Source organism: Excalfactoria chinensis, chromosome 1 (genome assembly GCF_039878825.1).
Source record: "Excalfactoria chinensis isolate bCotChi1 chromosome 1, bCotChi1.hap2, whole genome shotgun sequence".
Classification (NCBI taxonomy): Eukaryota; Metazoa; Chordata; class Aves; order Galliformes; family Phasianidae; genus Excalfactoria; species Excalfactoria chinensis.
In genome coordinates, this window is record NC_092825.1 from 53,709,809 (window position 1) to 53,722,736 (window position 12,928).

Here is a 12,928-nt window from a genome sequence, read left to right on the forward strand (position 1 = left end):
AAAAATAAATAAATAAAAACAAAAAAGAAAAAGAAAACAACCACACAAGGGAGAAGGAAAGGATCAGCTTCTGGCAGGTTGCTTAAAAGAAGTCTTGAGGGAGAAGTCCAGACTCAGCAGGAATTCCTGGACTGCTGTCATCACTTCACAGCCCAGAAAATAGTCTGCTATCCAAATCCTCACAGAAGAGAACAAGTTCTAAAAGGCTTTTTATTTTCTACTTTGACAGTCCCATGCTTGAACCCAAACAAGCCATTTTCTACTGCTTGCATGCCAGCCCATCATATACAAACAGGTGCCTGATGCCAGGTAGCTGGCAATAATATTATTTGGCTCTTATCGATGTTTCAACTGTAGAAATCAATATTTCTGATTTTCCCAGAGCTCAACTTCAAAACCTTTGCAAATGTGGGAATCACTCAATTACAAATCCGTGTCCCTATGTTGTCCACTGAAAGGAGGTGTTTCCCCAAAAAATACTTTCTAGAGGGGCCTTTCAGCATGATCTAGAGGTTGGCAACCCTGAATGCTGTAGAGGGAATTAGATGATCTTTGAGGTCTCTTCTAATCCAAGCCATTCTGTGATTAGCAGCAGCTTCACAATCACCATAAATTCACAGTTAGCATCGTTACAGAATTCTGGCTGTTTTGTTTTTGTTATCTGGGGTGATAGCATTTAGGTAGAGAAGAGACCTGCTAATCGCCTTTCTAGCTGCTATGTTATGAAGGTTTTGCTGCGTCTTTGAGTATTGTTAGTTATGCTTCAAATTCAGGTAACTGTTCAACCTTTGAAATGTTAACTTCCAACCCATGCCATTCTATGACTCTATGATTTACAGAAAGCAAGTGTGAAAGAGTGCACAAAATGTTGAAGAAAACAGAGACCAACGTGACTTCTAACATCTCCTTTGGATTTAATAAAGGGAAAATAATTTTGAGGAAGAATTTTTAGGAGTCCAGAGCTGAAGATACAGCCCAAGAAAAATGATTCAGAGAACACACAGTGAAATAATACTTCTCTTTGGGAATGAGTAAAGACATAGCTTCCTCCAGTGGTTAGAATATCATATGCAGACGCTTGCCAAGTATTTACAGGTCCAGCTCTGGCATACTGATTAATGGGTCCTTCGACACTGCAGTAAAGCATCTGGAATGAAAATCAAAGCTTATTAAGAACAGATGGATGTGATCCAGGTCAGCCTTCTCTAGTGCGTCTATTTGTGAGCTAGATGTAAAAGTAATTTTGGAAAGATAGTTTGAATGGAAACTGTGTCTAGGACTCAATACATCAGACAACAGACTTCAGCAACAACAACAACAACAACAAAAAAGCAGGACTGCAAAAGAACAGGAGCAATTAAAGTTATTCCCTGGGCTCTGAAAGTCTGATTCCAGCCAATGATGCCTTCTGCAATCCTACAGACTCATAGTCCCACATCATTACCTCAACCACACATCAATTCTGGACTGTTATTCCCTCAGCTCAAAAAGAGCCTTGTTAAATAATGCAATTGTTGAGCATGTCATGCCAAGAACAATATCTGTGTTTTCTCCACCTGGCCCCCATACAGTGGTAGTACCAGGTTATGGGGCTCAGATTGACTTTTAGGAGTTTAAGTGCTTTGGAAAACAACATGCTGTTCAGCATGTTCAATCGAGCATTAGTTTTCTACAGTTTAATCACCATGTAATAAATCCTCTTGGAACTGTTAAAAGAATTCTTTAAAAAATGCTGCAAAGTGAAACTTGGCGTCGCTACATTAAAAGAAGGCCTTAAAATTTGCTGAGGTGTCATTTAATAGAAAAAGCCTGGAACAGGTGCATAAATATGTAACCAACATTGTTAAAACCAGAGACACTGTGAAGGCCTTAGAGCACCACCACCAGGAGATCAATTAGAAATGAGTTATAATGAAATAATCACTTGATCTAACATCTTTGCAGGCAAATAAAAGCAGGTATTTCTCTGTATGTGGAAGAAGCGTCTTATTTTTACAAGTGTAAAATAACTGATTCTTCTGAAGTTGTTGCTGGCTCCTGTGAGGCAATTGTTAAAGGAATAACTGAAGAAGCTGCCAATACTCACAGAGGCAGGAGATCTTCAGGAGTTCAAGGACAGAGGAAGAAGATGGAGTGTCACCACAGAAGCAGAGGAAAAAACTGCAGCTGCACCTCACCACCCGCAGCCCTTCCTGATGGAGCTCAGGCCAGCTCCAGCCATCCCACTCCCAGGTGGATCCAGCAGATTTCCCAGGCGGAGCAGGGAAGCACCTGCACCAAAACCAGCCTTTCCTCTCAGAAGTGTCTCCCTTTGCCTCATTCCTGGTGGAGGAATCAGTAGACTGTCCTGCAGGATGCTGACTCAGCTCTGGTCCCACACGCCACCACCTTGAGTCCTTCTCTACAGCCTGTGCCATTTGCTCAAGGAGCAGCTCTGCACTTCCAGCTTGCTTTTCTCTGCTTCCTCCTTCTTGCTCACAAGTAAAAGATAAGTTTTGTGAGTGCGTGTTTAGATTTGTTTAGTTTTCCCTAAAACAAACCAAAAGCTCCTATTTGGAGACTCCTGATGAGATGGGTTGACCTCTCAGCAGAGCTCTTTCCCTTTCCTCTCTGCAGCTGCTTAAACCTCTCCATCATGCACAGGTAAAATGCTCCCACATCACCCTGCAAACAGCTCAGTATCATCCTTTGCTGGTCAGTGCTGCAGCATCACTACTTCAATCAGTCCTGGCACAAGCTATACCAAGAATTGTTCTTGCAGATATTTTGCAGTTGTTTATTTCAAGTGGTTTGGGGTTGGGTTTCTTTGTTTTCTTTGTTTGTTTGTTTTGTTAAGTCAGCTTTCAAGTAGGTGAATGCACTGCATTCGACCCTGCTCACCCTAGTAGTCACCAGCACTGGCACTGGGAGAAGCAGCAAACCACACCTGGAGGTTGGACGGCTCCTGGGAATGATGTAAACTGAAGGTTGCACACAATGATCCTAAAATAGTAGCTGCCATACCCCTGGTGCTTCTGGCCTAAATCCAGGGCAATGAGGCAGGGATTCTTCCCATGGGGACAGGTTCAGGACATCAGTAGCAGGATGGGAATAGGATGAGGACATCCCCAGCAGGATGGGCAGACTGCATGTGGAAGGATAGGGTGAGAAGTGCCAGCAATGACTTGATTAGAAAACAAAGCAAAGTTAATCATACACTCAGCAATGCTGTTTCCAGCGTCAGAACAAATGACTGCATTAGAGTATGCAGAGCCTTCCCAGGCAAGAGATAAGGTGGAACTTTAGCACCTTCTGTTGGCAAAAGAATATGTCCTGCAACAAAAACGATGCCCCCAAGACTCTCAGGAGACTGATACTGTTTTGCTGCATTACAAAATGTTCTTTATCATCTTAAAGGAAATTTTAGTATTATCAAGTTCTAAACCTGTACAAACATGAATAAAAAGATTTATTAAAGTGTTTCAGTGTAAATACAAAGAATATTCTGTGATTCATTAAAGGATCACACATAGAGTTTCAAATATACTTATATTGCTGTACTCCAAGATATAGGCAGGGTAAATCTGGAGCTTCTCAAAGATGACAAAGATAGAAGGGTTATACGGGTCATCCACACAGCTGTCATAGAGTCTGTTGCGATTGTTTGGTGTAGGTGGAGGACGAAGGTATTCAGGGTCCCCTTCGACAAATTTTCCAACAAGAACCTGAGCTACAAACATGCTGTTGCGGCTGGTCCCGGAGGAACAGTATTGGTGAGAATAACTGGCATCTCTGGCAAAGTAGCTTCCTAGGACCAGGAAAAGCAACAGGTAAGAGAATACATCAACCAAGGAATGAACATCATCTGCTATCAGCTCTTTGGCACCCAGTGATCCCACAGCCCAAATAGCTCTGAACATATCCTTGCCAAGTGTTTTCACGTGGGCTTTTGTTGAAGCAGACAGATGCTAGTCATATTTCTCCCTCAAGCTCTCTGTCTCACCTGTCTAAAAGCTTCGCTAAACAGCAAATACTTGAGGCAAAGAGGAATGTTTTCCATCCCCCCTGAAGGCTGCTGACACTGCTTGTGGTAATGCAGACATGAACAGATGAGACTGCACTAAGGGCAGGTGTGTGGGCTTCAGGGGCAGTCACTTCACACAGACTCTGGCCAGCCCACCATGCTATGCCATGAACTCCCTCCCACTAGGCCTGCCATTGCCTACGGAGTCCCCGCTGCAGCTGGGGCTGGGCCCGTGGTAGGACCACGTGAGTTGACCTGGCTGCTCTCACCACTGCTTTATGCTGCTTCACCAATAACAGAAAGTCTAAGGAAGTAGGATAAACAGGAAACACAGCTTGTGCTGAGCTCTGAGTTCTAGAAACGCCCTAAGAATTTGGATGCAAGTCCAGGCCATGTGCTTTTACCTTTTCCATACAATGTCCCATGAGTGCCACAGATCCTCCAGTCGAAATTCTGCTCACAGATGGCCGGCACATGGCATGGGTCTGTCCCATGGAACAGAAGTCGCTCATCCACCCAATTCGATTTATGGAGCTTCTTCATCTGCTCCTTCTGCCTAGTGACAAAAAATGAATGACATGATGCCCTGATTCAAATGAGGACGACTTCCCAACCCAACTCATCCTACTTTGGGGTTGCGGAGAAAGAGTGACACAAACCACTCCCAGTGGGGATACTGCCTGCTGTGCTCTTCTGTTGGTACTTTGCAGCACAGCTGGCTCCTTACAGCAAAGCAAAAAGTTCTCACATCATCATGGAGCATGTTGCATTCAGCTTCACATATCACATTAGAGAGTAAAGAGACAAACATCTCTCAAGAGGGAATTGTTTCCAGTTCCCAGGTTGTATAATCCTGAATGAATGAGTATGGTTATGAAATGAACAGCATGAAGCCACAGTAAAAACTGTGTAATCTCTACCTTTAACTTTATTGCATAAAAAATTGTAGGTTTTTTTAATCCCATGAGAAGAATAAATTTGAGATTCCACAACTCAGTCACGGGGAAGAAAAATAGATTTCTTTTTGAATAACATTAGCAAGATCCACATGTACAACCTGTTCAGTTATGTGGTAAAAATCTAATTTACACACAGAAGCGTGGAAGCAGTGACAGGTGATGGAACCTCAATATCATATTCAGACAACAAGAAGCCCCAACCCTTCCCAAGGGGCCCTCAGGGGCTGGGGTGACACTTAGCACCACAGGCAATGGAAAGGCTCTGGGGCATGGCTCATGGACTGAGGTGGGTACTCCCTTTAGAGTATAGAACTCACTATGGGGTGCAGAGGAAGGGCACATGATTTGAGGATTACACACATAGGAAAACAGATGGAAAAGGAAATAAAGAAGGCCCCTTATCATGCATGAATAGGTGACTGACTGGTCCGTAGGCTTATCTAACTATGCCCTGTGCCTGATCCATGCTGTCTGACTTATCTCTTCATTAGACTTCATTTCTAGCTCACATGCTGGGTGGTGAACTCTACAGCCAGTGTGCTGGAATGCATATGGGAGATCTCAGTGCCACAATTGGACTGGAGCCTCCAGGTAACAGCGTTAGAAGCAAGGAAGGTTATGCGTGTCAGTGCTTGATTGCTAGTGAATGTCAAGCTGGACAGACATTGAGGAGAGCAAGTAACATGGGACATAAGTATCAAGCAGTCATATCTCTGGGCCAAATGCTAGAGAGAACAGTTTATAGCTTGCCTACCAGAGGAACAATGAGGCTCAGGAAAACTACCTGGTGGCAGCACAGAGTATAGGGGTCTACTGAGAGGTCCATTTGTACATGTATATATCTGCAGAACACAGCTGGAGATGGGAGGATCCCAGGGCCAGCATATGTGTAGGCTGTGTCTAACTCCTGAAGAGACATGTACAAGTGAATGTGTGTGTATCTGTTTTCCAACAACAGGCTTTCAACCTGATTAGCCAGAAAAGGAAACAGCATGAGGCTGTTGGCACTATTTATCATTTCATGAGAGCTGTGCTGTCTGTATCGATTTTTTGTTCAACTATATGCATATATTTAAAAGCCTATTTTGTGTGTATGCATGTGTTTGTGCTTATGTATCTGTTGTGAAACTCACTACCAGCTGGATCTATGAGCACAGAACTGTGGCAATCTAACTTCTGTTGGGCTACTGCCTTTGGCAACTGCTATCAGAGGCTGTGGAGGACAAAAGATCAGGAAACACCCACACTCTGCTACCATTGGAACAATGAAACAAAATAGAAGCAAACCATTGAAAAATTTGCCAAAGTGCTGGATTCTGGATCCTCTGCAGCCGACGGATGCTGTAACCTTCCATCGTCTTCTTAAACAGACTCTCAATTCTTCCAAATTCACTGGAAGTGTTGCCAACATCTACCAACTGTAACATTCAGAAAGACCAAAAATAAGGTGCTTCTGATAGTAACAGCTCCCAGTCCTTCTTATCAACTTACTCCCATTAAAAGGAAAACCCTACCATTAAAATTGTTGGCTTCTCCTGTCTCTCCAGTTAACCATTCTCTCCCCACTTTCATTCTCTTACCAGGCTGGAAGCACAGGAACTGAGGTGGTGCTGCATATGAAAATGAATGCAATCTATCACAAGCTTCCCTCAGTGTACACACTTGTTATGCATCTGGACTATTTCTACTTCAGAGTAGCCTAGAGCTGAAATGCAGAGCAGTATTCATGGTGGAGAAGAGTGACTATCAGCTTCGCCTCACTTTGATACCTGAGGTCCTTCTAGATTCCTCCTTACAGGTCCAGCTCTACTACCACAGCAAATGACATTTGCTTCAAATAGACCAAGAAACATAGACCAAGAAATAGACATAATTCACTGACTGCACTGGAGATGTGAAAACGCATACCTCGTACCCAATTTCAGGCAGTGCTGATTGGTCCCATTCTGGAGGGTAAAGTGAACGCGATGGATCTGTATACAGGCTGTTGAAAAGAAGAAAGAACAAGTCAATCCACAACACTTCTCACCAAATCCCCATTCTGGAGAACTCACCCAGCTCTACAGCAGCTTTCAGGCAGCTCTGGATTTTCTTATTTTCTTTTTCTTTTCAACCTTCTGGTTACCTCCCTCTCCAGTTTAAATTTCCATACACATCCTAGTGACATTAATGAATTTCTTTGCAGGCATTTATAGAAGACCTTCAGTCAAGAATTACCATAGTTTATATAACTGCTCTCTGATAGACCTCCATGTGCAATGCCTGAAACTCTAGTGAGCTGGGGTGAGAGCCCTCTCCCTCCACATGTCTACCCATCTCAAAGTCACTGGCCAGACAAGCAGCCCGCTTTCCCTGTCCGCAGGACCAGCCTGGCAGAGGACATGGGTGGGCAGTAATGTCCCAACACGCTGCTGCATTAGTTAGTCCTTAATGACTTCCAACACAAGTCCTCAATCATCCACCTGGCATGAATATTTTGCCCCAGGCAATAGGAGTATTACCATCGACTCAGAAGTTCCAGTTTGCTTTATTTTTAAATCCGCCAGCCTTTGGCTGAACCAGCCCTTAAACCGAACTCCTGGTTTCATAGCTACTGCCTGCCAGTAAGTTTCTGAAGTCGAGGTGGCTCTTTTTGAAATAAAGCAATAGCACAACTAACTTTTAAAGCAAATGTGCCCAAATGCTGTCAAACCAAACATCTTTAAAAATACAAACTAAAACTGATTGCATCCGAGTCACTTCATTTACGGGAATTTGCTTCTATTTTATTTCCTATTTCAGCTTTCCAGGAAATGGCATCTATCTGCTTCACAGTCCTGGGACTGGCACTCTCCTGTTCCTGCCCTGTGTATAGCTTAGCACTGTTGGGCTATAAATCAAGGAACAAATATTCCTGGCACAGTTGTATCAGCCATATATGATCTTGCTCTCACAGAACAAATCTACCCTAGAGGTCTCCAGTCTCCAATGGCTGCCAGGACTGCCACCAAACATCCCTCAAGCACAATTCACAGAAGCATTGCATAATTTACAAATAATGTCACAGAAAAAAAATGAATGTTAAACCAGCCTGCAAAAGGTTTCTAAAAATGATTTAAAGAAATATAAAATTGAATTCTAGAGAGAAAAGAGGAATTTCTTAGTCGAAAAGCACCATTGTGTAATGCCTTTACGTTATTAAATAATGCAAGTTCAGTACCTTTTGTCTTGCTCACGTTGAGAGTATGAATTTTTTGGCAGCCGCATAACTTTTCTTTGAGTTTCATAGACCAAATTTCTTTGGACCATGTCTTGAAAGAAAAACAAAATGACTCACTACTATGCAATTTATTACCCAGGGAATGCACTTACTTAGAAAAAGTTTTAAAAGCAGGTAGCTCAAGACGCTGCAGGGTGACATTCTTGTTATCGCATCCATCCCACTCCCTACTTCATAGTTTGAGACCATTCCCACTTGGGCAGCTTTTGCTTGGAGATCACCAGGGCCAACAACCTGCTAGTGTAGGCTGTGAAGTTCAAAGGCAATCACCAACTACTCCACCTGCAGATGTACTCATGTCCAGGCTGCCAGCCAGAGAAAACCACATCTGATGTCTGGCCTGCAGCAGGGAAGGGTTTTCAATGTGATAGAGTCCCTAAGCCTAACTTTCCTGGCGGCACAAGATCGTTACTTGGGGCTAAGAGGAAAGCCTGCTTTTTCTTTTTCATCCTGTAATAGTATCACAGAGCACACACAGTGACACTCTGCTAACCAGCCATTGTTTCCTCCTTCAAACGCCACACTTTCTATTCATGCCAGGAAACAGATTTTAATTTTCAAAAGCTAACAGAAACCTTAAAATGGTTAAAAAAAAATACAAATAAATTAGAAACAGATAGGCATTTCTTATTTTCCCACTCTCTTTCTCTCTAACTAGCCCATCGTTTTCCTTTGCTGCACTGTTTTCTCTCCTCCTAGCTTATAAGATGTCTGCCAGAGCTTGCTTCACCATTTGACTTTTCTGATCTTTTTTCTTCCTTTCTTGTTTCCTCTTTAGTCATATAAACCCAAATGCCTAAGTCAAATACCATGAAGCATTTTATTTCAGTTCTTTTTCTCAATATACAGCACTGATAACAGGTGCAAAAGTCCAGAAGTTTGACCAGATTATCTCTGCAGAGAAAAGTGCATGACGTTCAAGGTCTGCTTGGAGAGAACTGATAGGAGGAAAAAGACATGGTCAAAGAAATCCAGATAGAGGTTGACAATTCTTTGAATGAAAAAGCTACCTAAGAGTCAGCTACGCTGTGTAATGAACATTAAGAAAAGATATATTTTACCTTTGAAATGTAATTCATATGTCTGAGAACCTGCCCCAAATAGCAGAGTAACTCTCTGGTCAGCTAGAAATGCCTTCTCCAGATCTGCAGAACTTACTGTGGCACGGGGGTGCTTTGGGTGCTACAGAAAGAACAAGGAAATTATACATGTTAGAAACAAGTGTAAGTGGCACTGTGGGGACATACCAGTGTTTCCTCAGGTCCCTGTGATGAGATGCTATATGGAACTAGACTCTAAGGCTTCCTGCATGTTGGGAAAGTAGAGGTACCTCACAGAGAACAGCTGCTTGGAACAACAGCAACCAAAGTGTTTACCCTGTGTGGTCAGCTTCAGCCTATGTTATGTCTGGAAGATGCACCCATTTTCAAAGGCAGTCCTTCGGAAACTTTCACAGAGAATCAGTACTGCTTTGATGGACACTTAGTAAGACAAATCCACCAAAGCAAATCCATCAAAGCAGCACTGCAAGGGCACCAGCAGGACATGCAAAACACATCAGCTGCAGAACAATATGTCCTAAGCAACTCCCCAAAGGTGGCTGAGCAGGAGCTTTCTGCATCAAACTATGGATCTCACCTCTTTCCCATATTCAATCCACTGCCCCAAGTCATCAAGCCAATACCAGGCATACGCCATTCTGAGGGCACACAGGAGGGTCTGAAGGCACCACAGGCACAGGAGAACTGGTCAGTGCCTGGCTGTGTCTTCACCCCTAGCACAGAAAGAGAAATCCAGAGTCAGTCTTTCCCAAAGCTGTCAACCTATACAGTGTCCTTGGTGATCTCAGAAATCTAATGGCATCTCAGAAGAGACATCTTGGGCTGGGAAGGGCAGAACCAAGGAACTGATATTCATACATTTGTTTGATATGTCACATGTCAGAGGAATGACCCTGAGTTCTGTTGCTTGGGCCACTGTTTATTCCCTAAAATGTGTATTGGGAGAAAACACAACTGACATGATGAACTTGGCTTGTTAGATGAAGGTCAGTGGTTCCACCTGGATAACAGTAGCAAGACACAGTTGTTAAGCAGAAATCCCACTGTCTTCAGAAAGCACCAGCAGCACCACTCCACCTTCACTGATGGGGAAAGGAAAGGGGCTGTGTGAGGACAGAGGCCCCATTGAGGAGAGGCTGGGCTTCCCCAAGCCAGACACAGCTCGCTGTGGGATGGGACATTCACAATTTCCCTGGGCAGCCCATGCTGGTGCTTCACTATCCTCTCAGTGAATAATTTCTTCCTAGAACTTCCCTATGTCAATTTAAAGTGCCTGCCCCATGCTCCACCTTAAGACATGCCAAGTCAAAGAACAGGACAGGTGGTCACCAGCAATTCAAATGCAAATTTCACTTTGCTTTCTACTCTCCTTCCTCCTCTGGTTGTCCCAGCTTTGGATCACAGCCCAGCTAACATTTTTCTATGACCCTGCAGCATGACCTCATCACAGGGCGCACAAATTCAGCCTAAGAGCTGCCCACCTGCCTGCTGTGGAGTTCGCAAGGGGTCTGTGGTGGAGATGCTCCCAGCAGCTCAAGGAATTTGAACAGGCTGTGCAAGGGGAAATGGGAAATGATCATTCATCTGCTTCTGACATCCTTCATGCTTTGGCAGGGAGAGGGGCTATTCAAAGCAGGCTAATCAGGGGAAAACAAACAAGGAGTTCCCTTCTAGGGTTGGTTGCAGTACAAAGGCCCATGAACAAAGGCCTGGCAGCCCCTTGGCCTGTCAGAACAAAGAGCAAGGAAGGACACAAGTCCCCTTCCCAGCCTTAGCTTGATCCACCGCTGTCTTCAGACTGCTGTGCTCTTTATACAGAGTAACACTAGCCAGGCTTTTCCTAGAAAAATGCTCCTGATTCATTTTCTTTCAAGCCCCGTTGCAGGACATTCATGAGATCCAACACTCCCGGGAGCTTTTTTTGGATGCCTTCGCGCCTTCTTTCCCCTCTGCACAGCGGTATGCTGCTGCCCTGGCAGCAGAACTGTGAGTTCTTGGATAGGGTGTGGGATTTGGAGGGGGTGGAGGAGGAACAGAGGAAAATGGGCAAAGAGGCTGGGAAGAATCAGATGAAGTTTCCAGCAGCTCTTCCCCCTGTTCCCCCCATTCCTGTTCCCTCTCCCTCCACTCCACAGAGCACTGCTACCCCTGCACAGAGCCGGCACCCCTGCTTTGCTCTAACCCCACCCTCCTTCCTAAAGGGTGCGCTTTGGTCCTGCTTTCACTTTCACTTCGCAGTGTTTGTGCTTCCAGACAGATTTTTTCCACTCAACAGCTAACCCTAAGGAGAAAGAAATGAAAGTGGAGCTCTTAATATAGCAGACGGACATCTTTCATTGTCAGGATGCATAGTGTCCTTCACCTTCTTCTGAAGATGTCACTATCTGCTCTCATTTAACAGATAACCCATAAATTTGCCTTCACTTCCGTGCAGAAGCAGCCTGCACAGATAAAAAGCAACCTCACACCGCCTTGCACATTGCCTCCGCTCTCAGAACGGAGGTCTTAACTAAGACAACCATGGTTTATGGCCTGACTAACAGCAAGCAGGTGTCCTTCCAGCAGAGCCAAAAGCAAAACCCAGAAACTGTGAAATCCCCAACTTCCTCCGCCTCCCTCCCCAGCTTGGCTGCACCCCAGGAGAGGTGTCAGAGCCCCACGCGTGCTGCCTCCCAAGGGTCCCCTACTCACGGTGCTGCCAGCGGGCTGTCCAGCCACCTCCCTCGGGGGACGGGTGTCAGTCACATGCCTGTGCGTCACCACAGCCCTCTGAACCCTATGTCCACATAGGAGAGGGCCCTAGCATGCAGTAAGACCTTCAGAAATAAAATACAACTGGCTGGCTAGAGCCCCGCTGCTGGATGTCGGGGATGCCTTCCCACTAGCCATGGACCCATAAGGAGTGGAACTGAGCAGCGTTTCCTTCTGGTTATTGCGCCATACGCACGCGCATCTGCCAGGCATGAGCAGAACGGCCAGGCGGAGCTAATGGTTCTGGCAGGCGTATCAGTAAAATCAACAACCCTGCAAGCCGGCGTAGCTTGTCCTTGTTACTTAACCTCTCACGTTGGGCACCAACACCCAACTTGCATCTTTTCCTCCCATCCCTCGCGTGGCCAGGAATGCTCCAGACCTTCTCCTGCCATTCAGCTTCTGCTGATCACCGTTCTTTGAAAGCCCAAAGCTGCCACTGCCTTGCAAAACTAAATCCCCATCTCAGTGCACAAAGCGGGTGCACCCCTCAGCACGCACCTGGACTGATAAATGCAGTAGGCAGTGTTACACAGATGGACCCACAGCAGTGCAGAGCAAGCAGGGGGCTCTGCGGGGCTGAAACAGCCCACACTGAGCTCCCTGATCTCCTTTTTACTCCTTTACCTTCAAATCTGAGCCATTCTCCACTTTTCCCTGCTGAAATCAGAGCAGGATGAGATTTCCTATCTGATTTGCAGCCCCGCAGAAGACTGACAGCATTTCCCAGCAGAGCTGTGAAGCATAAAGCTTAACGATAGGTCAAGCAGTACTAACCACATAAAACACTTGCATCCGAGTAGCTTTGTTTTAGTTGCACAAATTATGTTCAGTTGAATTGCCCAGAACAGTTTTACCCTCTGATAATCTAGTCAGACCAGACTGGCGGTCTCAG

The 12,928-nt window shown here is 45.0% G+C and overlaps 1 protein-coding gene across 1 annotated transcript; it reads right to left on the reverse strand.

Moving 5' to 3' along the window:
* Positions 1-3,494: 3,494 nt before the first annotated feature.
* Positions 3,495-12,107, reverse strand: LOC140249734 (protein mono-ADP-ribosyltransferase PARP12-like). Its single transcript, XM_072331871.1, has 8 exons — positions 11,974-12,107; positions 9,860-9,995; positions 9,283-9,403; positions 8,162-8,252; positions 6,871-6,946; positions 6,250-6,380; positions 4,408-4,559; positions 3,495-3,787 (listed from the first exon to the last, which is right to left on the reverse strand). Exons 2-8 carry the CDS (start codon positions 9,917-9,919, stop codon positions 3,495-3,497), a joined length of 924 nt encoding a protein of 307 aa, XP_072187972.1. The 5' UTR covers positions 9,920-9,995; positions 11,974-12,107.
* Between the last annotated feature and the right edge of the window lie 821 nt (positions 12,108-12,928).